Source organism: Lynx canadensis, chromosome B3, assembly GCF_007474595.2.
Source record: "Lynx canadensis isolate LIC74 chromosome B3, mLynCan4.pri.v2, whole genome shotgun sequence".
Classification (NCBI taxonomy): domain Eukaryota; kingdom Metazoa; phylum Chordata; class Mammalia; order Carnivora; family Felidae; genus Lynx; species Lynx canadensis.
In genome coordinates this window covers 71462193-71488815 of record NC_044308.2, presented here as the reverse complement: position 1 = coordinate 71488815, position 26623 = coordinate 71462193, and the positions used below count along the sequence as shown (strand labels likewise).

Here is a 26623-nt window from a genome sequence, read left to right as displayed (position 1 = left end):
TCTGAAATGGTGTCGCTACTGTTTCCTTTTCCATGCTATGGTTTTAGTGGTGCTTCAGGAAGGAGTAGATGTAGATTTATGCCTTTTTCAAATTTGAAAAATTAAAGATTTTTTTTTCTACTTTTAAGTACGTGTTTCCTCTAAAGCCACTTGTCCTGTTTTATCCTTCTCTTTCCACTGTGGCTATATTCAAAGCCAGGTGATATTTGAGGGTCAGTTAAAATGTATCAATTAAGGACTATGGAGTGGTTATCTCCTGTTTGTATTTTAGATTTGCATTGTATTTATCCGTTCTTAATTCAATTATCTACCATGTTTTTTTCTCCTAGAATTTCTTTTTACATAAACATTTGGTAGTGGGACTCTGCCTTGTTTTTTTTAATGTTGTTATGTAGTTACCCTTTTAAAAAATGAAAAGGCAAGAAAAAGAAGAAGAGAAAACATAATTTTTATTTCATTTTAAGGAACTTGTCATAGTGAGAAAGATAGGTTTCTGCATTCAGTGTAGTATTTTAATCCAGTCTCCCGATTCTGAACTATGATTCTCTATGTGTGTGTTTTGGCATTGCCTCCATTATTTTTGGATCAGAAAACAGGGTGTTGCTGAGAGACTTGAATTCCTCTTGGAGTTAGTAGTTCATTATAGTTTTACATTTTCTGGCTCTGAGTAGCCCACATGGTATTTGATATTCCCCAGTGGCTACTTGGCTAATTTTGTGGAATTAGAGTTGCTATCTTTAAGAAAGTATTTCTGACATTAATTTTTAATTAATTTCCAAAAACTTAGAATTTTCTTTAGAGATGTGATTGTCATATTTCTGAGGCTTTTTTATTATAAAAAATTTCAAGCATACTAAAAATAGAATAATATAATGAATCACGGTGTAGCCAATGCACAGTTCCATGAATTACCAATTCAGGGCGAAGCTAATTTTACCTACCCCCCCCCCCCCAATCACTTTATTTGGAAGCAAATCCCAGATATATCATTTTGCTATAACTTATTTTTTGACATAGAGTTGCAAGAGCTGCTGCTCTCAAGTTTGGGGTTCAGAGCAGTTTAGTTCACATACCATTATTGAGCACCTAATGTGTGCCAGGCACTGTGCTTGGTGCTAGAAATACAGAGATCAAAATATAATTTCTGGGGCGCCTGTGTGGCTCTGTTAGTTGAATGTCTGACTTTGGCTCAGGTCATGATCTCACAGTTCCTGAAGTCGAGCCCCACGTCAGGCTCTGTGCTGATAGCTCAGAGCCTGGAGCCTGCTTTGGATTCTGTGTCTCCCTCTCTCTCTGCCCCTCCCCTGCTCATACTCTGTCTGTTTCTCCCTGTCTCTCAAAAAATGAATAAATATTTTTAAAAAATTAAAAAAAATATAATTCCTACCTAGGAATTCAGAGTCTAACAGGGGATGCAGATGAGAAAGCAGAAATACAATGGGTTAAGTATTGAGAGAGAGGTCAGCAGAACGTGCCCCAATTCAGGTTGGAGAGCAGGCAGAGTGGTGGGATAGGGAGTGGTGGGTAGGAGAAGATTCTCAGAAGAACTGATATGCACCAGAGTACATGGAGTATGAATAGGAGTTAGTCAAGTTTTCAGCCAGGGGCATAGAGTAGACACAAATGAAAAAAAAATGTGAACAACAGTCCAGAATTCTAAACATTGTTTGGGTGTGTGGTATGGTATATATTACCAGAGGACAAAGTAAAAGACTGGGAGAAGCAGAAGAAGATAGAAATGACATGAGGAATCTTTCCCTATCTTATTATACCCTGAAGGCTCCTATCACTTGCCAACCCAGAATCAAGGGTAGGGATTCCCAATATCACTTTAAGTCCTCAGGGAGAAGACACAATGTCTGTGTTACCTGGGGAGTAAACATTTCCCCTAAGTGCCATGCAGAAGAAAGTTGGATGATGACTATGGTCTTCCAGACTTGGTCTGATTCAATTTTTTCTCTCATTCCCACTGTATTGCCCCAAGCCTTTTGGGGCTGCTGGGCTTGAGGGGGTTGGCAGATGGAGGCAGAAACATTCCCAGTCACCTCTTGTTGGATGAAGGATCAGCCTCTTTTTCAGATTTATCAGTAATGGAGTCTGGAAAATTTCCATTGAATTGCATATCTCCCTTGGGTCTTCTCAGAATTATTTTCTCGTTCTCTCTCATGGTTTTACCTCAACACTTGGGTCTCAATTCTCTAGCAGGTACTGCTGCTAACCAGGCTCCCAATGTCCGGATTAATCAATCCTCATTTTAGGGCATCTCCATTGGAAACTGAAGTTATACACAAAGGATTCTGTCCTACAATACAGGGGTTAGTTAGAAACAAGTCTTCAGGCTTTTCCTTCTCTGCACTTAGACTAATGCCAGGATTTAGGGAGGATGCATTGTAGAACAGGAAAATTTACCGTGCATAAATGCATCAGCAAAAAAGTGAAGACCTGCCTTTAGATGGAACATTTTTCAACTATTGGAAATGAAAAGAACTATAGGTAAGTGCAGTAAGTCCTTTCATAGCTAGATGAACGATTTGACCCCTCCATATCCACCCTTTGCCTTCCAACCCCATGTTATTCTAGAGTACCATACCTTGGAGCATTGTGAGATCATGGTCCTTCACTTGAAGTGTGCCTGTTTAAGCCTAAGACAGTGATCACATTGTAGAAGGCACTCTTTTTACAAGGAGGGAAAGGTGGGCCCTGATGGCTGACCTGTACATGGCCATACAAAGGGACAAGTGTGATGCAGCCACCTCAGGATCAGAAAGCCCCTTTGTTTGCAAGGCAGAAGAATAGCATCAGAGGAATTATGCCCAAGAGGAAAACACAAGAGAAGAGGCAGATTATCTAACTGCTGCCTGTTTTCCCAAATGCTTTGCCCATCCTTAGGAACTCTAGGCTATGGTTAGCCTCACACTACAGGGTATGAAAAGGACCAGGGTGGAGCTGACCATTGGGTCATAAAAAGGGAAAGAGAATCCTTACAAGGTGATCCCCACCCTCATGGAAACATCAAGGACATTCAGGGGTAGGTAGGAGGGACTCCTTCCACATTTAAGGTTGCGACTCATCTTCCTCTTACTTAAGGTACAGTTAGGTTTGGTTCAGTGGAAATATTTTCACAGAGAGCCAGAAAGAGTCCCCTTTGAGGTGACCGGTTCTATCTCATTGCACTCCATGCATTATGTCCTGTGCTTTGGCCCAGATGTACTATGTTCACATGCCGCCCTTTTCATTAAAAAATCTCTTTTCTCTCCTATCAAATCCATACTCACTTTTTAGTATTTATTTTAGGCATCACCTTTCTCCAAAATACTTCCTATCTCTCTAAAGTCTCAGTTTGGATTTTTTTCCCCATGTGCCCCCTTAGACCCTATTCTTACCTGTGACATTCCACCTGTGACACATATTAACTTTTCCATCATTCTCATTAGGCAGTGAGCTACATGAGAGTAGTGACAACATCTCCTTTATTTCTGAATCACCACATATAGCATCCGATACATAATCAATACAGAGCAAGAGTTGAATGATTTTACTGATAGTAAGGCAATTTCTATAGAAGCTGGAGGGAGATGAGGCTCTGAATGGAATCCTTAAGGAGAAAGACCACAGAATTGCTTTATCCTAGAGAAAAGGCACAAATATTTTTCTGCTCAGGTAGGACCCACAATTGAGACACTGTAAGTAAAGAGGTTCCTGTTTGCTAGGAGCAAGGACTGCTGCGGTGTGCCAGAGAATAGTAGGGCTGAGAATCAAGGCCTTAAGGTCAAGTCTCATGCTTTGCATGGCTAAAGGGGATCAGTATTCTCCTAATAACTGAGGCGTTTTAAAAACACTTTCAGAATATCGTTGATTTGGTCCTTACAACTGTTGGTGGTCTTCAAAACTAGAAGGACTTGAGTCAGATGGCAAGGACTTAATTTCTGATTTCATGAGTGATTTTCAGGGATTCCTAGTTCTGTCTCTGACAAGCCATCTAATAGAGCCCAAGTTTGTGAAAGGCCTTTGGATTAGTATCATGGACTGGAAAAGCATAAGAAATTCATCCTAATATTACCCAGAATACTTAGCTTAAATAAATAGATGTGGAAACCTGACTGGATGATTCAATGTAGTTTAGCCCTATTCTCCCTTTTAAATATGCCATAACTTGCTTTAGATAGGCAAGCATTTTATGACAAGCTTTCAGTTAGACCCTTGGGTTGCTGTGGAAATTCTCCACAAAAAGGGTAATTTTATGTAATAGATGCACTAATGACCTAGATTCCTATGACTCATTTCATAGCTGAACAGTTCAAGGACAAATGAGGTGGATGCATTGAACGCCTTCCAAGGCAAATGGCAAGTCAAGCCTAGAGTCTGGTGCCCTAACTTACAGGGGTTTCTATACCACAGTGTTTGTCGACTAAGATCTAGAAACTCTTTTGAATCCTTTGCACTCTGATTTAACTTGCTTCTTTTAGCGGTTTACAATTGAGGAGCGCAGAAGTGGTTAAGTAACTTTTCTGAGGCTACTCAGCTAGTAAATGGAGATAATGGAATTCAAAACCAGGCAGTCTGGCTCAAGTCCTGATCCTGGTAGAATGGGAATCATATTCTTCATGAAATAAGTTTTTGATATTTTTGTCCAACTCATATACTCAATGATATCAGTATTATAACAATGGGGCATCACTATTTAAGATCTGAGAAGGAGACTCCTGGCATTTTCATATCTAAGTTTTTGCCACCCTTTCTGGAAAATCTTCTCCAGCTTTAAAAGTAATTAGATGAGGACCTCAGGTTCTTCAGATATTAACAGTGGTTGGAGAAAGTGGGGAAGTGTGTGCCATATCACGATAAAATAAGTTTCAGGATTGTTCTGGAGATGACGTGTCCTCGCCACAATCATGTTCATGTTGTTGCACAGGTGGGAAAGATAATGGTTCCTGGGGGGAACCAGAGCAATGGTGTTACAGAGTTCATCCTGGAAGGTTTCCCAAATCTCAACAGCACAAAAGCAGAACTGTTTTCTGTCTTCCTTCTCGTCTATCTGCTGACTCTAACAGGCAACGTGTTGATTGTTGGAGTGGTAGGAGCTGACACTCGCCTGCAGACTCCTATGTACTTCTTTCTGGGTAACTTGTCCTGCCTAGAGATCTTGCTCACTTCTGTCATCATTCCCAAGATGCTGAGCAATTTCCTATCAAGGCAACACACTATTTCCTTTGCTGCATGTATTACCCAGTTCTATTTCTACTTCTTTCTTGGGGCCTCGGAGTTCCTGCTGTTGGCTGCCATGTCTGTGGATCGCTACCTGGCCATCTGTCACCCTCTGCACTACCCGTTGCTCATGAATGGCACTGTGTGCTTTCGGGTGGCCTTGGCCTGCTGGATGGGGGGACTTTTCCCTGTGCTTGGCCCCACAGTGGCTGTGGCCTTACTTCCTTTCTGTGAACAGGACGCCATGGTGCAGCACTTCTTCTGTGACAGTGGTCCACTGCTCCGCCTGGCATGCACCGACACCGAGAAGCTGGAGGAAACAGACTTTGTACTGGCCTTTCTCGCCATTATATCCTCACTGATGATTACTGCTGTGTCCTATGGTCACATAGTTCTGGCTGTCCTGCGCATCCCCTCTGTTTCAGGCCGACAGAGGGCCTTCTCTACCTGTACCTCCCACTTGATGGTGGTGACCCTCTTCTATGGAAGTGCCATTTTTCTTTATGTGCGACCATCACAGAGTGGCTCTGTGGATACTAACTGGGCAGTGACAGTGGTAACAACATTTGTGACACCACTGATGAATCCATTCATCTATGCCTTACGCAATGAGCGAGTCAAGGAAGCTTTGAAGGATATGTTTAGGAAAGTGGTAGCAGGCTTTTGGGGGGAACTTTTGCTTCCTAAGAGTTTCAGTAGGAAGGAGTGAAGTGAAAGTGAAGGGGGATGTAATAACCAGTCATAAGTCCAAGTCTTCTCCATTGTCATTCTTTTTCCTGTGGTTATCATGGACATCACCAAATGACCAAATTCTGTAATCCCAAAAGAATTCCAAAGTCATCAAGTCTACCCTTCTTCTCCTTCAGGCAAAATTTCTTGATTCTATCTCATACATACCCCCATATTATTATTGATATATCATGATCAATACCATCATTACATCATAAGATCCTCCAGCCAGTGAGATCTTAACCTAAGAGTCCATGGTCACCAGGGAGTCTAAGGATGGACTGCAGAAAATTTATAAGCTGCCTTACTATTTAAATTTTATGTGTTTGACTTCATATGCATTTGTCTGGGAAGAGGATCCACAGTTTTAATCCAATTCTTGGGAGATCTATGTGACCTTTGCCAAAAGTTAAAAACTGATTAAAATTTTCAGTAGTATCTTTTGGTTATTTATGAAAAACAAGAATTTTAAGAAAAATTTCTTTATAATCTTAAAAATAAATAAAAATAAAATAAATAGATTACCTGTGTATTTTTGTATACACTTTATGGAAAACATTGCATTTACTGTCAGGTGGAAAAGAGGTAAAGCAAACTGAGTAAGGGACTTATGCACTTCCCCACAGTAATCCCAGTGTCTTTGCAAAAGCAGATCCAAGAGAAAGTTCATGAATATTAGCATTTAATGTGGTTTTCTAATTTGCACTTTATTATAAAGATGATTTAAAGATATCACTCATTTTTTCACTGGATTGTGTTCCTTTCCTTTGTCCACTTTTTATATCCTTATATCTGTTGTGTTCAGTCTTGTTTTGTTTTTAGTAAAATTGGAATTGGGACAAGGACCTTTAATATGAAAGAATTACAAATGTCAACTATTGCTGTACCTGCCAGGAACTAGACTTTGTGGTACGTTTTATGTACTTCACTAGATATTTGAAAGGGAGTGAAGATTCATATTTGTGGTACCCCTGGAAATCCTGGACAAATATTCACTTATTTCTTCATTCACTTATTTTTTTTCCATTTATTTATTCATTTGCTCCGCAAAGGTCTATTAGGCATCTGACATATGCTATATATCATATATAGTGATATATGCTCAGAGGAACAAGAAATGGTTCCTCACCTCATGCAGCTTTGATTTTAGAGGGGAAGACTGAGAGACAAATAATAATGCAAAGGAATGGGGATGACAAAGGGGCTTATAAAACAACATTGGAAATTATATGAAGACTGATTTACCCTCTCTAGTATTTTCTTGTTAAAGAAATGTTCAGAGGCTGTCATTCATTAAATAAGGATTAATTCCATGTTAGAGTGTGTTTGTATACACAGACACCATATATATAGAAACAGCACATCAACCTCAACATTGGCAAGCTGAGCATTAGCATGCAAAGAGATAGCCATAAAGCTTCAGTGGGCTCTGGAAATAGTAATGCTTTCATCTAGTTCTATTAATAATACACACAAACACACACTAAATAATTCAATCCCCAAAGATTTCTGAGTGAAAACAAAAGGGATGGAAGGAATGACCAGTGGTTTGAGAGAGAAAAAGAATTCTTCAGGAGTGATCTAGGAGCGCTGCCCAGAGAGCAGATGAACTATTTATTACCTTAAAATCTACCTAATTTCATGAAGCCTAAAAACCTTCAGCCAATCCCAGACACTGACCAAAGAGAGGAATTCGTATCACAGTTTATGGTATTTTTGGAAGGAACCACTCCCATATTTTGGCAATAAAGTGTGTTAAACCATCTATTTTCAAAATTATTTTATTGTAGGAAATGACTTTGGACTCAATTCAATAAAAGTTTATCGAATAACATATTCTGGGAAATAAGTTGGTATGGAGAAGTACAAATACATGATCTCTGCCATCAAGGAACTCACAGACTATATAGGTATAAATATTATAATATATAATAAAATTATATTAATAAATAAAAATAAAAGTAATATATATATGACTGTGGGTCAAAATATAATAGACCATTGTAAAATTTAAAAGTGGGTCTGACAAAATGACATTTTACTAACAAAGCATAAGAACAAATATTAGGTAATTGAATGTGATTAAGAATGGAAATATCACAATAAAAATTGTACTAGGGAGCAATCTGTGATTTTATTTTTTCAATCTTACTTTACAAGTTCCTGTTCCATAGGAATTTTTTACTCTTAAAAAAATTTTTTTTTCTAATGTTTAGTTTTGAGTGGGGCGGGGAGAGGGGGGAGGTGGGAGAGAATGAGAGGCAGGGAGAGAGTGAGACACAGAATCTGAAGTAGGCTCCAGGCTCTGAGCTGTCAGCACAGAGCCCCATGCAGGGCTTGAACTCACAAACTACAAGATCATGGAGATCATGAAGATCATGAAGATCACGACCTGAGCCAAAGTTAGACACTTAACCAACTGAGCCACCAACGTGCCCCATGAATTTTTTACTCTTCATCTTAATCTCAACAGCACTTCGCACAACTGATCTTGGACTTGTATTGAATATAGTTTTGTTCTTTGGTTTCCCTGGGACTGCACTTGCCTGGTTTTCTGTCCACATTTCCAGCTACTTTGTTTTGTTTTGCAGGTGTATCCACTTCAATAAAGCTATTAAACATTAGCTAAGTTGTAAAGTTATTTCTAGAAATCACAAATTAAGAGGACGCTGAAAATAAGAATGTATTTCCAACACCTAGAACAGAGCCTGGTCCATTGAATGTAACCAAGAAAAATTTGCTGAATGAATTAAAGACTCATGAGCAGATGATAGCCACAACCCTGAGAGAGATGCTGAACTCAAGTATTCAGCAGCTTGAGTGTTAGTACTCATTCCCACACTCAGCCCACTCCAGTGACTGTTAGAAACTGAACCTCTCACATGTAGCTAGAGCCCTTAGAGGGTTATTAACAGTAGACTAGAAAAAATTTCCCTTGCAGCAATCAACAAATTTTTCTGCCTCTAGGAAAAAGTCATCCTTGAAAATTCTCAACGGAAGCTCTGCCTTGCTACATAAAAATTGTGTCATCTGGGGTTACCAGAGGGCAGGTGGGTGGGGCGATGGGTGAAATAGGTGATGGGGATTAAGGAGTGCACTTGTGATAAGCACTGAGTGATGGACAGAATTGTTGAATCACTATATTGTACACCTGAAACTAATATAACACTGTATGTTAACTACACTAGAGTTAAAACAAAAACTTAATTAAAAAAATAAGGATTATAAAAAAACATTAAAAATATTTGTGTCATCTGGGACACTGCAAACTAATACATTAATATAACATTATTCCCATTTTCCCAGATGACACAAATATTTTTAATGTTTTTAAAATTTTTAATATTTTAATATTTTTAATGTTCATAGGCAGTATAAATATAAACCTCAAAATGATATGAAGAGACATTTCTCCAAGGAATTTATACAAATAGTCAATAAATATGTGAAACTCAGCATTATTAGTCATGAGGGAAATCAAATGAAACCACAATGAGGGACCACTTCCTACCTGCTAAGATGGTTATAATGGAAAAGACATAATAATAAGTACTGATGAAGATGTGAAAAATTGGAACACTCATAAATTGGGAATGTAAATTCCCACGTTAGAAAACAGTATGGCAGCTCCTCAAAAGTTTAAGCATAGTGTTACATATGACTCATCAATTCCACTTCTAGGTATATGCCCAGGAGAAATGAAAATTTTTGTGTCCACACAAAAACTTGGACATGACATTCATAGCAGCATTATAATGCCAAAAGTGGAAACAACTCAAGTGCCCATCAACTGATGAATGGATACATAAAACGTGGTATATCCATACAACAGAATATTGCTTCACAAAAAGGAATGAAGTATTGATACATGCTACAACATGGATGAATCTTAAAAACTTAATGCTAAGTGAAAGAAGCCAGTCATAAAAGACTATACATTGTATGATTCCACTCACCTAAAGTATCCAGAACAGGCAAATCTGTATAGAGAGAAAGTAGATTAGTAGTTGCCCTGGGCTGCAGGAGAGGGATGGGAGGAAATGAGGAGTGACTTTTAATTGGGTATAATGGGGTTTTTTGGGAGTGACAAAAATGCTGTAAAATTGATTACATTAATCTGAAAATATGCAAATATGTAAAAAACCACATTTGTGTATTTTAAGTGGATAAATTATATCAATAATTCTTATAATGGATCTTATGCTTCATCACTTATAGTGATTCCACTTTGAATCCTGATACATTTTCTCTGGTAATCAGCCCCCATTTTCCCTGTATCCCCATTATTTTTAAAAATGAAGACAGAAACTGGGTCATACCTGAGTTTGCTTTCTTGCCAATCAGAAGAGTACCTGATAATTTGGAACACAGCAAAATCTCATCACATTATTTTTTGAAAGCACAGATTACATAAGGGTTAAATATGTATCAAATAGTCATGCTCACTGGTGATTTGCTGTGGACCCTTTTGCATGATTCAAGGGGGACAGGTCATGTTCATAATAGTGGAGAGTACTAAAGGCCCACACCAGCTCCCACAAATCAATATTATTTTTTTAAAAGGCAGTTATATTATAAAACACAAGCAATCAGGACTCTAAGAGTAAACAGATAAACAATGAAAAGCAGACTTAGACCGTTAGGAACTTCAGTTAATATAACCATTATTTGGGTTCTGAAACCCGCACTTCTCTCCCACCTAAGATTATCTTACACCTATTTCTGCTTTTTCAGAACTGGCTTTCCTTCTTTTACCTCCCTCCTCAGGCTGTGAGCTATCATCCCCCTTTAATTTGCTCCTTTCTGCCTTTGTTCCAGTGCGGCTGAGTTCCTCCTGTCTTGATTGTCAGCCCAACCAGTATTCCTGCCTTCTACACAGTAATAGGAGCAGTAATAGTGCCACTTTCATGTGTGCTGGTCTTAAAAGTCCTTACAAGTTCTTGATAACCCAAGGAACCTTTAAGGGCAGGGAAAGACAAGGACTCACTAAATGATCACGAACTACCCCTAAGACCTTTGAGCCAAACATGTGAAAGGACTAGGCCTTCCCCTTCACAGCCAAGCTCCTACAAAGAATTCTTTACCTACATGGCCACACTTTCCCCCTCATTCTTCAACCCACCCAGCTCTGTCATCTTCCCTATACTTTCTGTTTTAAATGCTGGTAAAGGCTGTCGACAGCCCCTGAGTAACCAAATCAGCTGTCAGAACAAGTGACTGTCAGGAGGTTTCCTTCTCTAGTTCTTCTACTCACTGGATTCCATTCCCAACTTTTTAAACACTGATGATCACCAGGGCTGGTTCTTAAATTCTTTCTCTGCGAATGCTCTTCCCTGCACATTTTTAGCCAAGGCAACATTAACCGCCACCGTGTGTATGTGTGTGCGTGTTTAATTGAAGTATAGTTGAAACCCAATATTACATTAGTTTCAGGTGTACAACACAGTGATTCAATAACTCTATACATTATATTGTGCTCACCACAAACGTAGCTACCACCTGTCACCATATATACAATTACGATGTTTTTAATTCCTAAAATTCCTTCCTTTAGTTTGAATCTTTCTCTGGAACCCCATGCCTTTATATCCAGATTCCTACTGTGCATCTCCCCACTAGCAAATACATCAAACCCAACAAAGCCCAGGCGAGGTGTATCGCATTTCTGACGGGACAACCAACTGGAAGTCAGGGCATCCTGGAAAATTCTACTCTTTCTTTTCCCGTCATCCAATAACCAATCACAAAACTCTTTATTCTTGCCTGGCCACATAACCTAACAACTCCGGAAAGGACAAATATGATGGAGTCAGTCAGAAACTCGAAGATTCCCAGTGTACAAGCAGTTTGGGAAGATAAATAGGCTTGAAGGTCTATCATTCCAACAGTTGACAGGTTTGGGCCACTTCTACAAGCCGGAATCAACCATACTCTTAAGGTTTCAGGTAGACACCTCACACTACAGCCGGCTGGCTTTCCAGGTAAGCAATCAAAGAATACCAACGGGGCTTGTGGATTCTTGCTAGAAATGGCAAGACTACTATCACTAGGTTATATTGAGTCTTGGAAAAAATTCAGTTATGCTCTCTTTGAATAGAACGGATGTCTGAGCCTTTGGAGCCCAAGGGTCCCCAGGCCGCAACTTTGCATTATTGGGAAGATTTCCAGGGCACTTGTGACTGTGCGGCAGACGGTGTCCGCAACCAAGAGCTCAGCCGCGCTCCTAACCGCGCGGCTGCTCCCAGGCGGGTGCTAGATTCCGCACCGCCCAGGGATCACTGCAGGGGACCAGTGGCCCCAGGAAGAGGGTTCTGGCCCGGCATTGTGATCCCAGCACACCTCCAGGTACCACTCTCTTCCGTGTGAAATGCTGTAGTGAGAATTGCACGAGTTTTTTCCCGCGAAATGTGCCTCGCTAAACACTGCCGGAGCAAGCTACTCCTGACAAAAGAGCCTGTCAGAGCCAGACTGGGGCACCCCTATCTCATGAAACCCTTGGCTCACCGTAGCATCTTCATTGTCCTTGCATCGGTCCACAGAAGTGTCCAACTTGCTCGCAAGCTGATCTTGAAACAGGTCCAGGTTGGAACGGACCTCAGCCTAGGTGGACTTAAGCTTGGGTTGTATTAGCTGTATTTGGCTCTAAAAGGACGGGGAAGAGAAGGAAAAAAAAACAAAACAAAAAGAACAGGGCTCGTCCGGGATTTGAACCCGGGACCTCTCGCACCCAAAGCGAGAATCATACCACTAGACCAACGAGCCAGCCCTGAAGGTGGGCTTTCCTCTCTTGAAATGATCATTCATCCTCGTTTGTTGCATCACACTACTGGACCGTTTTTGACGCTTCTCGTAAGCCCACTGATTTTTTCCAGACCCCAAGAATATCAATGAGCGCATTCGAAGGAATCTGAGCCACAGCGTCCCAGAGATAGGAATGTTCATTATGGAGCTCAGGTTGAGCTGCGAGTCTGTCCGCGGACCCTCCTGAGGTGGGGTCTGGTTGCTTACAGGGTTAGGACCAGAAACATCGCAAGCGCACCAGGGTGTAAGGACACAGTAAAAATAGGAACCACCGAGTTCACTAAGAGGCAAAGGTTACCTCCAGTACCAACAGAGGAGCTCGACACTATGCCCCCCCCCCCCGCCCCTTGGAGTCAAATCCCAAAACTACTGCTTTAGTCCACTGAGCTTGCTTTTGCTTGTTCCTTTCAGCTTTATTTAATAAACGTTGTGTTTTAGGTCTAGATTTAAGGCACCCTTCAAGGGTGGGCATAAGGTGACCTTGGGGAAGAGTTGTCCTTTCCATACCGTCTTTTTGAGAAGGCTGGACCCTCCTGCTTCTCTATCACCCAGAAGATGGTGGGTGGAAAGGGAAGGGAGGTCGTTGTCCTTGCTCTGCAGTGCTTTCTGCAAAGGGAACGATGTTCTTGGGCTCTAGCTTGTCTGCCCTGGTCACACTGTCTACCCTGTGCTGAGCACATTTCTGGCACACTGGGTAAATAGCTACTGAATCTCCTGAACCAGGCCCCAGACTCCTGGGCGGGCTGAGACCAGAGGAGAGAAAAGGAAAAAAGGAGCGTTCCCTTTCCAATCCTTTCATGAGTCTCCACTTTGTATTTGTTCTGGACTTCAGGAGAGCCTGGAGGCCCAGAGAGAAGCTGCCTCAGGGGAGTCCACGTTGTTAGCGAAGAGCGTTAAAGGACCGAGGAGAGGGTTACACTCTTTTAGCCAGCGTCTGCTTCAGGAAACCTGGAGGAGTCTCAGGTCCAGATCGACTGTGGCGGGGTCTGATTCCGCTGAAAGGCTTGGGGAGGGGGCGAGGGATGTCTGGATGCCTTGGCGCCTTCACTGTGGCGGTCCCCAAATTCTGAGGGTCCGAAGGGTATGAACTGTGCTTAGAGAAAACCATCTCCATTAAAAAAAAAAAAAAATTATGAGTCCAAGCAGATGGGAGACATGAGGTCGCGGACATATCTTGCATCCTCTTCTGTAAGGAGCCCTCACCCTACCCCACTTTACCCCAGGGCTCACTGGAAGCCCGGGTGTTGGCGGAGCTCAGTGACTTGTTAGGACTGAGGCTGAGGAGCCTGTGCTATGGGCTCTACCGGTGGTCTTCTAGAGACCTACATTCGAGTTTAGGCCTAGTCAGGAACATGTTTCTTAGTCATTCTCTTGTTTGAAGATGCTTCCTTCAAAACGAATTTGTTTTCATTTAGATTTATCTATTAAATTTTGTTTAGATGTAAAAGCCAGTTTGGCTGCAGTTTTTAAAACAAGGGATACAACGGTAAAAATGGACCTGTAGGGCGGCTTCATAGCTCAGGGGTTAGAGCACTGGTCTTGTAAACCAGGGGTCGCGAGTTCAAATCTCGCTGGAGCCTTAGGCGGGTGCTTGTTTTCCCACGTCATTCTCCGTTTTTGTCTACTTCTTGACCCAGTCTTGATGGGGGAAGGGGGGGGGGGCGGGGAAAGCACTGTGTAATCTTTTTGGTAAAATCAGATCCTGGAGATCTGGGACGGAGGGTTATAGAACCGAAGCTCCTGGGATCCCAAGGAAAAGACAATGTGTGTGTGTACCTTTCGGTAAGTAGGAGAGGAACCAGATTCCTCAAGTTTCTGCTAGAAGACTGGATGGGTTGGCAGAGTCCACACCTCCGTATTTGAGGAAGAGAGCAAATCAGCTCGGGCCCATTGATAGCAGTGACCCCCGGCGTGGTGGAGTCCGGCACACCTCCCAAGTGCACCAGCCGGGCGCCCGGTTTCTCCTGCGCTCCTGGTGAACTGGTTCGTGGGTTAATCGGCCAGCTTAGGCCAGAAACTAGGTAGATAAACCCCAATCGGGCTTCTGCTCTGCTTCCATACTCACTTTCTCCGACTCAGAGTCTGCTTCCTACGCCCCAGGCTACTCCTGGGATTCGAGTTATTATAGATTCGACTCTGGGGACTTGACGAGCTTCAGTCTTAGTCTGAATCTCAAACACAAAGAAGCCAGACTTCTCGCTAGCTGGTACTATATCCACAAAAATCTACAGTAACGCGCAGGAGTCGCGCCCTTCGATAGCTCAGTTGGTAGAGCGGAGGACTGTAGAGGAACGACGTCTGCTGTTATCCTTAGGTCGCTGGTTCGACTCCGGCTCGAAGGAGGTGCTTGCTGTTTTGATGTAATCCCGTACTCAAACCTACTGAAACTTTTGCCCTCCGGTTTCTTTTGATTCTATTTTCAGGCAACAAGAGAAGAGCTTTCCACCTGCCAAGAAACCTAATTTCACTTATCTTTATGATCATGGAGTAGATGTGGTTCACTCAGGATATGTGAACTAATGGCTTTCATATTAGATTTGAATCTGTAACCTTCTCATCTTTAGAACCAGTTTACGTTGATTAAACATTGGGGTAACTGCGCTCCACCTCACCAGATACCTATATTTTTTCATAAGCGCAAATAATGCATACTAGGCAAATCAGGGCTTAAGGAGAAATATATTAGAAAGTCTGCCTTTGGAAAAGGTAAATACACAATAGAGAGTGAGCAATGCAAAAGACTAAATATGCACATGGAGATGTTCTTTCATTAATAAGAAAGAAATACTAATTTAAACAAGAGGATATTGTTTCATCACCAAATCAGAAAATGTTGACTAATATGTAATACTGACCAAGATGCAGTGAGGACTTTCTTGTAGAATGGTACTACTTTCTGGAGGACATTGGGTGTTATAAATCAGGAACCTTGGGGTGTCTTGGGGTGACTTCAAGCCCCATGTTGGATGTAGAGATTACTTAAAAATTTTTTTTAAATCTTTAAAAAAAGTAAATCAGGAACCTTAAAAAGATAATGTTTGATCAAGTATTCTATTCTACTCTTAGAAATTTTCATTCATACATGAAAAAAGGATATATGGCAAAATAGTTATTTGTGGGTGATTTGTATCTTTATATTTTTATGTATTTTTTCAAAATATATCACGTGTATACATTACATTAATAAAAAACAGTGTTTTAATCTCACAAAATGAAGTTTAAACATACTCTGTGTCACTGTGGAAGACATTTTGGCATTTTCTTATAAAACTAGACATACTGTTATAATACAATCCAGGAATCATGTTCCTAGGTAACTACTACCCCCAATGGTAGAAAACTATGCCCACACAGAAACTTGCCCATTTATGTTTATAGCAGCTTTATGCCAAAACTTGGAAGTAATAAAGATGTCTTCTGACAGGTGATTAGGTAAATAAACTATGGTACATTGATACAAATGGAATATTCAGCACTAAGAGGAAATGGGACATTAAGCCATGAAATGATATGGAGAAACTTTAAATGCACATTCACTAAGTGAGAGAAGCCAATCTGAAAAGGCTTCATACTGCATGATTCCAAGTATATGACATTCTGGAAAATGCAAAATTATGGAGACAGTAAAAGTGGCTGCCAATGGTTGAAAGAAGGGAGGGGTGCATTGGCAGAACACAATTTTTAGGGCAGTGAAACTATTGTGTATGATACTACAGTGTACTGGTGGATATATGTCATTACACATTTGTCAAAACTCATGGAGTGTATAATACAAAGAGTAAATCCTAGCGTAAACTGATGTGGAAATGTTGGGGTTCAGAGCCTATGGCCAAGAGACAATTCTTGAGATGTCTTCAGTGCAAAAAGGTGGTTTTATTAAAGCACAGGGACAGGACCCATGGGCAGAAAGAGCTGCACTGGGGTTGTGATGGGTGACTGATTATATACCTTCAGATTGGGAGAGTTTAGGGATAGTCTAAGTCTCTAAGGTGTTTTGGAAACAAGGTTTTCAGGATCCTGAGGGGGCTGCCTGTTGTTGGGAAAAGATCATTTATTACTGTTTAGTAAAAACTCAGTCATGACACCCTTCAGATGTATATCAGGAGGCCATAAGCTTGGAGTATGATTGCCAACATATATCTTGAGGGTGGGCGGGGGGGGGGGGAAGATATAAAGGAAGCTTCCAAAGGGATTTTTATATGTTAAAGTAGACATACAGGATCCTGAGGGGTTGGGAAAATGTTAAGCTAAGACTGCCTTTTGCCCTTAGCAAAGTGTCATCATTGAGGCAGCTGAGCCTCAGAGGAAGGTCACTCTGCCTGTTTCAAGGCTTTGTCAGTGGGCTGTAGGCAGTAAAGGAATTTAATTTTTCATTTGCCTTTGTTTCCCACATCATAAACTATGGACTTTAGTTGATAATGATGTATAATTGTTCATTCACTGTAACAAATCTCACTAGTGCAGAATGTTGATGGTAAGGAGGCTGTGGGGTGGGCAGAGAGAAGGTACATAGAAATTCTGTATTTTCTTACTCAATTTTGCTATAAACCTAAAACTGCTAGTCATAGTTCAGACTGCTATAACAAAAGTACCATAGACTGGGTGGCTTAAACCAAAAATGTATCGCTCACAGTTCTGGAGACTGGGAAGTCCCAGATCCAGGGGCCAACACATGGTGTCTGACAAAGCCCTGCTTTTTGGCTTGTGGACAACTGCCTTGCCTCTGTATCCTTGCATGGGTAAGAGAGAAATCTCTCAATTTCTGGGAAAAATATGGCCTCTTTTGTGAAAACCTCAGGTGGCCAAGATATTTCTTGGTGAGAGGTGGGTGAAAAGGAAGTGAACATCAAAGAGGAGTCATCAAAGTGACATGAAGGTGGCCTAGGAAACATGGAAGAGGATTTGAATGGGGAGAGGGAAAGTAATAATAATAATAATAAAAAAAGACACAATAAAAATGTAGCATGAAAAGCCCCAAGACCTTGATTCTTGCAGAATCCTAGTTCCCTCCTCCATTTATTTCATTCATTCTTCATGACAGTGCTGGGAAATTGCAGGGGATTTCCTTCTTGAGGGGAGCAGCCTGCCCAAATCCAGGAGTACTACTGTTAGGAAACAGGGACTGTCATGGCTGAAAAGTGCAGTGGGACAGCCCTTCTGAGAAGACACCACTAAGTAGTCCCTGAGCGTATCTTCTCTTTCCCACACTGAATCAGGTGCTGCACAGTTCTTGCAGTTGAGTGGTTTAGTCTCCAAATCTAAGTAGTCTCCAAGATAAGTAGCTTCATTTGGAAGGAGAGGGGAGTGGCTCAGTCAACACCTTTCACAGCACACACTCCCTGGGCCAGATGCAAGGAGTCAGCCAAGAATCAGCTTGGAAGTGTTTTGGAATCAGAAACCCACCTGCAAATGAAATTCAAAGTAACTGTTTACCTATCCAACCCCACCCCCATGAAGCAATCAAGCCTGAGTGAAAGCTTGAAGCCTGGTAAGTATTGGTTTTCTCATTCATTCATCATACTCAATTACAAAAGTAATGTGATTAAAATCCAAATCGGATCTGTGCAGGTTATTTTCGGAGTATAGAGCTGCAGCTCTTAAACCAGTGTCAGCAGTAGGCTGATGGGGGCAACCACACAATTTCTGGGAAGTGTTCCTGACCCGATGATGCCTAAACCGGGTCAAAAGAATGAATCAGTGCGAATGTGGATTTTACAAGAGTGAGACCAAAAGAGTTGCCGAGTGAGGGAACACAAAAGCAGTGCAAAAGCCTTGACAAGGAGTTAAGTTGGGTGCAAATACAACCTGGAAGGGAATGTTAGAAGAGCTCGAAGTGGGAGATTATCGTGTAGTAAACCGAGGTGGTTTGATCGCAAACATAGAAGTCAGTGTCCGGTGGATGAAGTACGGAAGAACGGAGAAGAGGAATTACTATGAGTTATGTGAGTTATTGTTACGTAACCCTTTTTTCAGGGCCGAAGAGCTCGGGGTTTGTAGCTAGATTAAAACACACCGATGGCAGTGGTGGGATTCGAACCCACGCCTCCGAAGAGACTGGAGCCTAAATCCAGCGCCTTAGACCGCTCGGCCACACTACCGCTTGGCATACTGAGCTTTTTTTTAACCTTTAAGTTATGTACCTATCCAGCATATGAGCTCAAAATTTGGAGTTTTCTTCTCGGTTAGTGGACTTCCCCGCAGGGTTTTCGTTCAACCCTACGGATCTGAACAAGAGAGGAGTCATCGTGTTCTCACACGCCTGTGAAGTGAAACATAAACTAGTCAACGATCATTACAGTGAATGTCCTTAGAAGATTTTTACCTTTTCTGTAACCTAGGCAATAAGACGCAGGAAAAAAAAAATCCCGCCGGCGACTTATTGCCCGTGATTAGAGAAGACTGAATAAGGGCCTCCTTGCCGTTGCGTCGTTGGTCTGTGGCTGTGAGCCTGAGTGCAAACGGAGTCTGAGTTCAGCTCCAGAAGGAAGCGCCCTTTCATTCACAGATCTGGCCAGCCTAACACAGAATTCCAGGGAACTCCTTGGTCGCCTCCTCCTGCAGATTCAGTCAGAATGGAGAGATTGGGTCGAGGTGCGGCCTTCTGGGTCAGTAACTACCGCACTGCTGTAGTATCAGAACTATTTCCCTTACGTAGGGACCAAAAGGACCCCCCACCCCCACCCCAAGGGAGGTTGTGTTCCAGGAGCGTCCCCAGCCCAGGAAGGGGTGGGTTCGGGGCTTCCCTTGGGTGCAAGCGCCCCTAGCTCCGTTCAATTTCTTTTAAAAGGAGCAGAGAGAAATCTAGATAAAAGTTTCATGAGTGATACCTGCGGTCTGCTGACCCAAAGTGGGATCTTGTACCTGTACATGAACTCTACCCGGCTCAAGGCCCTGGATTCTGCCTTAGTTCTATTCTTTGTGGTTTCTGATTGGCCATTTCTGGGTCTTCAGAACCAGAAATTCTCCCAGGAATCTGTTTCCGAACTTCAAGGGCCCCTCCCCCCCCCACCTCCTCTTGCCTTTCCTTGCCTGAGGGTTTTCCGAGACTTGGTGGCCTGAAGGTGGGGGGCTGGGGGTGCGCCGAGAGAGGCAAAATTGTTCTTCACTGAATCTTCACGGGGCGAGTGTCCCGCTAGCTCCCGCCCTCGCTGCCACGGGTGGGGGACGATGAACAGAAAAGTTCTAGAAAAGTTGCTTGGAAATAGGGTGTCGAGAGCATTTGATGGATGTAGACCCAGGCGGGGAAATGGGGGTAGAAGGCTGGGGTCCGCGAAGGAAGAGCCCTGGACGGTCCAAGGTCAGAGGCGAGGTCTTAGACGCCTCATCAGCAGCACCCCATTCCAGCCAGGCCCAGCTGTCTGGTGGGTCATCTCCCCTCCACCCCGCCACCTCCACCCTACCCCAACCGGATCCCTCCTTGCACACAAGAAATTAAGTGCCTCCTGGTTGCTTCTTTTGCCTTCTGCTTTCCTCTCTCTAGTTCGAGTTCATGGGCAATCTGAGCTCCCTGAGCAGAACTGGGTGTCCCCCAGTAGGCTCCAACCAAGTTCTCTTTCTCTGCAGAAGCTCCCAGAGTTAAGAGTGAGGTGCAGTGGTCAGTTTGGAGGTGGTCAGCACGGGAGGACAGTGATCCACCGGTCTAGAGGACTGGTCAAGGGTGTGGCTTCTGCTCCCTACTCACTAGAGGCAGAAGGATTCCAATACCCCTCCCTGGCCCTTTTGGCTGAAATGTAGGACTTCTAAGAAATTTCACTTTGTGTTTCAGAATCCTCAGAAAAAAGCGAGTGTGAACTGATTGCCTTCAGCAGTGCACAAAAGTCTTTGCCACTTTGGAAAGAATGATGTGGGAAGATTGTTGTTAATCTCAAATTGTGGAGAACATAGAAGTCATGTATAGCCACCTCTAAGTGTAAGATAAGGAAGCATCAGTTCGAAAGAAAGAAAAGACCTTGGGGCTTTTCATTACTTGAAAAAAGTGGGGAGGGAGAGAACAAATATTTAAAATATAGTTTAAGGGGCACCTGGCTGGCTCAATGGGTGGAGAATGCGACCATTGATCTCAGTGACTTTAAGTCACACGTTGGGCATGAAGCCTACTTAAAATAAAAATATTTAAATGTTAAAATAAAAATTTTAAATATTAATAAATTATTGCTAAAATATTTTTGAAATATTAAAAATATTTAAACTATTATGCCTCCTACTGAGCCAGATAAGAAACTTGGAGTCTATGGGTAGCTCTTGGGAAGGTTTTTTTTTTTTCTTTTGGTGATTTGGATGCTTTTTATTTCTTTGTGTTGCCTGATTGCTGCGCCTAAGACTTCCAATACTATGTTGAATTAACCGTGGCGGGAGTGGACATTCCTGTAGTGTTCCCGACCTTAGGAGGAAAGCTCTCAGTTTTTCCCCATTGAGGATGATATTAGCATTGGGTTTTTCATATATGGCTTTTATGATCTCGAGGTATGATCCTTCTATCCCTACTTTCTTGAAGGTTTTTATCAAGAAAGGATGCTGTATTTTGTCAAATGCTTTCTCTGCATCTATTGAGAGGATCATGTGATTCTTGTCCTTTCTTTTATTGATGTAATGAATCACATTGTTTCGTGGATATGGAACCAGCCCTGCATCCCAGGTATAAATCCCACTTGTTCATGAGTGAATAATTATTTTAATGTATTGTTGGATCCAGTTGGGTAATATCTTGTTGAGGATCTTTGCATCCATGTTCATCAGGGAAATTGGTCTATAGTTCTCCTTTTCAGTGGGGTCTTTGTCTAGTTTTGGAATCAAGGTAATGCTTGCTTCGTAGAAAGAGTTTGGAAGTTTTCCTTCCATTTCTATTTTTTGGAACAGCTTCAAGAGAATAGGTGTTAACTCTTCTTTCAATGTTTGGTAGAATTCCCCTGGAAAGCCATCTGGCCCTGGACTCTTGTTTTTTGGGAGATTTTTAATTACTAATTCGATTTCTTTGCTGGTTATGGGTCTGTTCAAATTTTCCATTTCTTCCTGTTTCAGTTTTGGTAGTTTCTAGGAATTTGTTCATTTCTTCCAGATTGCCCATTTTATTGGCATGTAATTGCTCATAATATTCTCTTATTACTGTTTGTATTTCTGCTGTGTTTGTTGTGATCTCTCCTCTTTCATTCTTGATTTTATTTGGGTCCTTTCTTTTTTCTTTTTTATCGAACTGGCCAGTGGTTTATCAATTTTGTTGATTCTTTCAAAGAACCAGCTTCTGGTTTCATTGATCTGTTCTATTGTTTTTATTTTGTTTTGTTTTGGTTTGGTTTAGATAGCATTAATTTCTGCTCTAATCTTTATTATTTCCTGTCTTCTGCTGGTTTGGGGTTTCCGGCTCTTTAAGGTGAAGGGTTAGGTTATGTATCTGACCTTCCTTCTTTAGGAAGGCCTGGATTGCTATATGCTTTATTCATATGACCACCTTTGGTGCATCCCAGAGGTTTTGGGCTGTGGTTTTATCATTTTCATTGACTTCTATGTACTTTTTAATTTCCTCTTTAACTTCTTGGTTAGCCCATTCATTCTTTAGTAGGATGGTCTTTAGTCTCCAAGTATTTGTTACCTTTCCAAATTTTTTCTTGTGGTTCATTTCAAGTTTCATAGTGTTGTGGTCTGAAAATATGCACGTATGATCTTTTGTACTTGTTGAGGGCTGATTTGTGTTCCAGTGTGTGATGTGATCTGTTCTGGATAACATTCCATGTGCACTGGAGAAGAATGTATATTCCACTGCTGAAATGTTCTGAATATATCTGCTAAGTCCATCTGGTCCAATGTGTCAAAGCCACTGTTTCCTTGTTGATTTTCTGTTTAGATGATCTATCTATTGTCAGTGGGGTGTTGAAGTCTCCTACTATTATGGTATTATTATCAATGAGTTTCTTTATGTTTGTGATTAATTGATTTATATATTTGGGTGCTTTCACATTTGGAGCATAAATTTTTGCGGTGATAATACTCTTCTTCATCTCTTGTTACAGTCTTTATTTTAAAGTCTAGATTGTCTCATATAAGGATGGCTACTCCGGCTTTCTTTTGTTGACCATCAATCTGAAGGTGTCTTTAGGTCTAAAGTGGGTCTCTTGTAAACAGCATATAAATGGATCTTGTTTTCTTATCCATTCTGTTACCCTATGTCTTCTGATTCAAGCATTTAGTCCACTGATGTTTAGAGTGAGTACTGAAAGATATGAATTTATTGCCATTATGTTTCTCGTAGAGTTGGAGTTTCTCATGGTTTTCTCTGGTCTTTTCTAGTCTGTTGATTTTGGTCTTTTGTTTTTTATCTGTCTTTTCTCCCCTCACAGAGTCCCCCTTAAAATTTCTTGCAGTTAGTGGTCACAAACTCCTTTAATTTTTGTATGTCTGGGAAACTTTTTATCTCTCCTTCTATTTTGAATGACAGCCTTGCTGGATAAAGAATTCTTGGCTGCATATTTTTCTGATTCAGCACATTGAATATATCCTGCCACTCCTTTCTGGCCTGCCAAGTTTCTGTGGATAGGTCTGCTGAAACTTATCTGTCTTCCCTTGTATGTTAGGGACTTTTTTTCCCTTGCTGCTTTCATGATTCTCTCCTTGCCTGAGTATTTTGTGAATTTGACGTTGATGGTCGGTTTTTGTTGAATCTAATGGGAGTCCTCTGTGCTTCCTGGATTTTGATGTCTGTGTCTTTCCCCAGGTTAGGAAAGTTTTCCACTATGATTTGCTCACATAACCCTTTTATCCCTTTTTTTCTCTCTTCATCTTCTGGGACTCCTATGATTCTGATGTTGTTCCTTTTTAATGAGTTGCTGATTTCTCTGATTCTTAAATTGGGCTCTTTTGCCTTAGTCTACCTCTTTTTTTTTCTGCTTAATTATTCTCCATAAATTTGTCCTCTATATCACTGATTCTCTGTTCTGCCTCATCTATCCTTGCCACTGCAGCATCTATTAGAGATTGCAGCTCAGTTATAACATTTTTTATTTCATCCCAACTGGCTTTTACTTCTTTTATCTCCACACAAAGGGATTCTAAACTATTTTCAACCTCAGCTAGTATTATTATTATCATGATTCTAAATTCTGGTTAAGACATCTTGCTTGTATCTGTGTTGATTAAGTCCCTGGCTGTTGTTTCTTCCTGCTTTTTCTTTTGAGGTGAATTTCTTCGTTTCATCATTTTGAAGAAGAAAAGGAATTAATAAGGTAAAAAAATTAAAATTAAAAAATTAAAAACAACACACACACACACACAAATCAAATAAATGATGCTAGATCCTAGGTGTGTTTTGGTCTAGGTGTTTAAAGGAGGTTGATAGATTAGAGAAAAAAGGGAAAAAGAAAAAAAAAAAGGAAAACGTTTGAAACTGTAAAAAAAATGATTACAATGAAATAGAATAAAATGAAACGATGGAAGTAAAATAGAATTTGAAAAATTTACAAAAAAGTAAAAAATATACTAGAAAAAATTTTTAAATATTTTAATAAAAATTGAAAATAAAAATAAATTTTTTCTCTTTCTATATTCAAGGAATAGAAACGAAAAAGAAAAAAAAGAAAATTGAATACATGGACCAGCGAACAGAGTGAAATACGATTGAAATTACATTGTTTACCCCTAGAAGTTAAACTATGAAGCACTTTAGAGTCTGTAAACTAAGCAGGCGGAGAGACTTGTGGTGTTCCTGAAGAGTGAGGTTGGCCCAGTGGGTGGGGTTAGTGTAACGGCTCTGTTCTCCACTAGATGGCGCTGCTTAGCTTACTGGGGCGGATTGTTGCGGCGCTTGTAGGCGTGTATGCGCGTGCGTGGGAGTGGTCAAAATGGCGTCACCCAACTGCCTGGTCTGTAGTATCTGAACTCCGTTTTCCCCGACCAGCAATCGCACACCTGTCCTTTGTCTCTGGCTTTTGTCCACTCCCCACGTTTACACTGTCCATGACCAAGCTGTCAGGTTGCCAGGCGGCACCTCCCTCCTGAATTTTATCTCAGATGCGGCTGTGTTTCCCGGCCCCTCACTTCTGAGGGACTGTGGTTTTGACCCGTTCTGCCCCTCTGTAGGAGCATGTGAACGAGCAATGGCCAGTGCCAGCTGCACCCAGGAACATTTATGGGACTGTGCTGCTGCTGATGCCCAGAGACTGAGGCTGGGCGCCAGCCCATCCCAGAAAAAGTTCACGCAGTTGTGTAGCAGCAGCATTTCAGGAATTGTGGAAAATCACAACATGCATCTGGCACCAGGTTTCACCCTTAAGGAACTTGTTCCAGCACCAGCGAATGTCGAATGTCGTTGTTCTTTGCGGTCAGCTGAGACCTCTGGAATCGGCAGCGGTGGCCACATGGACTCTACCAAATGTCCTCCTAGCAGGGGAACCACTTCTCCCCGTGTGGCCCGAGAACTTCCCAGACCCCACTCTGCTCCTGGGAATTCGCCCTTCCCACCAGAGCACCACCAGGTATTGAGCTGAGGAGTTTCAGACTCTGCACTCCCCCTGTTTACAGTCTTAATGAAATTTAAACCCTTTCCTTTCTCCTTTCTCCCTTTTTTGTTCAGTCCCTGTGGCTGTTTCCACTTTTCCACTTTCTCTCCAGCTGCTTTTGGGGGGGGGTGCTTTTCCCATACTCTCCCCACGCCCCCCCTCCCCCCCGTCTCTGTTCTGGCTCTGCAAGCATAAACAGCTCCCTACCCTCTGCAGCTTCTCTCTCCCCCAGTTCACCTCACTGTGCTGCGTACCTGTTGAGTTCTGTGGTAAATGTTGTGCAGATTGTTGTGTTAATCCTCAAATCCGTTTTCTAGGTGTGCAGGATGGTTTAGTGTTGATCTGGCTGTATTTCATGAATGTGAGACACAAAAAAAACTTCCATTCTGTTCCACCATCTTGGCTCCTCCCTTGGGAAGGTCTTTTGATGAGCTCTTACAGATGCGATTATACAGGCACACTTGTGTATGTGTATGTTAGGGCTAATTTGGTAAACACACACATTTAAATAAACCAGAGTTTATGTAACTATGTTTTAACTTAAAACACCACCACCACCAACATGTCATAAGGTGCAAGTGTTCTGGGCCCTTCTTGATCAGGCAATAAAAAGAACCAGTCAACAGGAAAGAACCTGGTTTACAGCAGAGCTCCCCTTGATCCTGGCATGCTGCATTTTCAGCATTCAAACAGACAGACTTGAAATCAGTTTCCTATCAGGAGAGAAAGTATTACCCTCTCTCGTACCTGGCTGAAATTCCTTTACTGACCAGTGTGCATAGCTTCCCCTATTGAATCACTGGATAGTGCTTGAGTACTCCTTGCTTACTTTGAACTCACTGGATCCTTCAGTGGAGGGAGGAGCCTTGGTCTACTTCCCTCAAGAAGTGGTTGCTATGTTGGATTGCACAGTAAAAGAAAGAAATGCCCAGAGACTCACAAGCCAGGTATCTCAGATTTCCTTTGTCACACATTTAATTGTCCAGTATCTGAAGCAAATACACAATGGCCCCTTTGGAAAGAAGCCTGATACAGATAAATGTGATGGGTTTATCTGACACATGGTTATTCCTTCCCTCTTCCACACAGAATGCTAGTATTCTAAGCTCTAGCATTCTGCAATAATGCCAGAGAATTTAACCCTGAATTTCCTGCTATCTTTACCTTGTTAATAGTCCAGATGATGAAAATTTATTTACAAGCAGTAAATTCAAGACCTTGATACTCAAGGTGGTCCAGGCACCAGCAGGATCAGCATGTCCTGGTAAGTTATTAGAAATGCAGGGTCTTAGGTCTATTGAATTGGAATCTTAATAAGCTCCCCAAAGGTTAGAGAATTTTGACAGGGACTCTCTGTTCCAATCTATGTATCAAATGCCCCCATGGTCAATTTAGGGCATTTG

General features: G+C 41.7%; 1 protein-coding gene and 4 non-coding genes across 5 annotated transcripts; 3 read left to right on the top strand and 2 right to left on the bottom strand.

Moving 5' to 3' along the window:
* Nucleotides 1–4870: 4870 nt before the first annotated feature.
* LOC115515891 (olfactory receptor 6S1) lies at nucleotides 4871–5927 on the top strand. The gene has a single exon (XM_030318121.1). The coding sequence runs from the start codon at nucleotides 4871–4873 to the stop codon at nucleotides 5912–5914; it is 1044 nt and encodes a 347-aa protein (XP_030173981.1). The 3' UTR covers nucleotides 5915–5927.
* Nucleotides 5928–12624: 6697 nt separating this feature from the next.
* TRNAP-UGG lies at nucleotides 12625–12696 on the bottom strand. The gene has a single exon. It is a non-coding gene; the product is annotated as a tRNA-Pro (tRNA).
* A 1546-nt stretch (nucleotides 12697–14242) lies between these two features.
* Nucleotides 14243–14315, top strand: TRNAT-UGU. Its single transcript has one exon. It is a non-coding gene; the product is annotated as a tRNA-Thr (tRNA).
* Nucleotides 14316–14985: 670 nt separating this feature from the next.
* TRNAY-GUA lies at nucleotides 14986–15077 on the top strand. Its single transcript is given in 2 exon segments — nucleotides 14986–15022; nucleotides 15042–15077. It is a non-coding gene; the product is annotated as a tRNA-Tyr (tRNA).
* A 3674-nt stretch (nucleotides 15078–18751) lies between these two features.
* Nucleotides 18752–18833, bottom strand: TRNAL-UAG. The gene has a single exon. It is a non-coding gene; the product is annotated as a tRNA-Leu (tRNA).
* Nucleotides 18834–26623: the final 7790 nt, after the last annotated feature.

Coding starts and splice junctions, on each gene's coding strand:
- LOC115515891 (XM_030318121.1), top strand. CDS start 4,871: ATGACGTGTCCTCGCCACAATCATGTTCATGTTGTTGCACAGGTGGGA.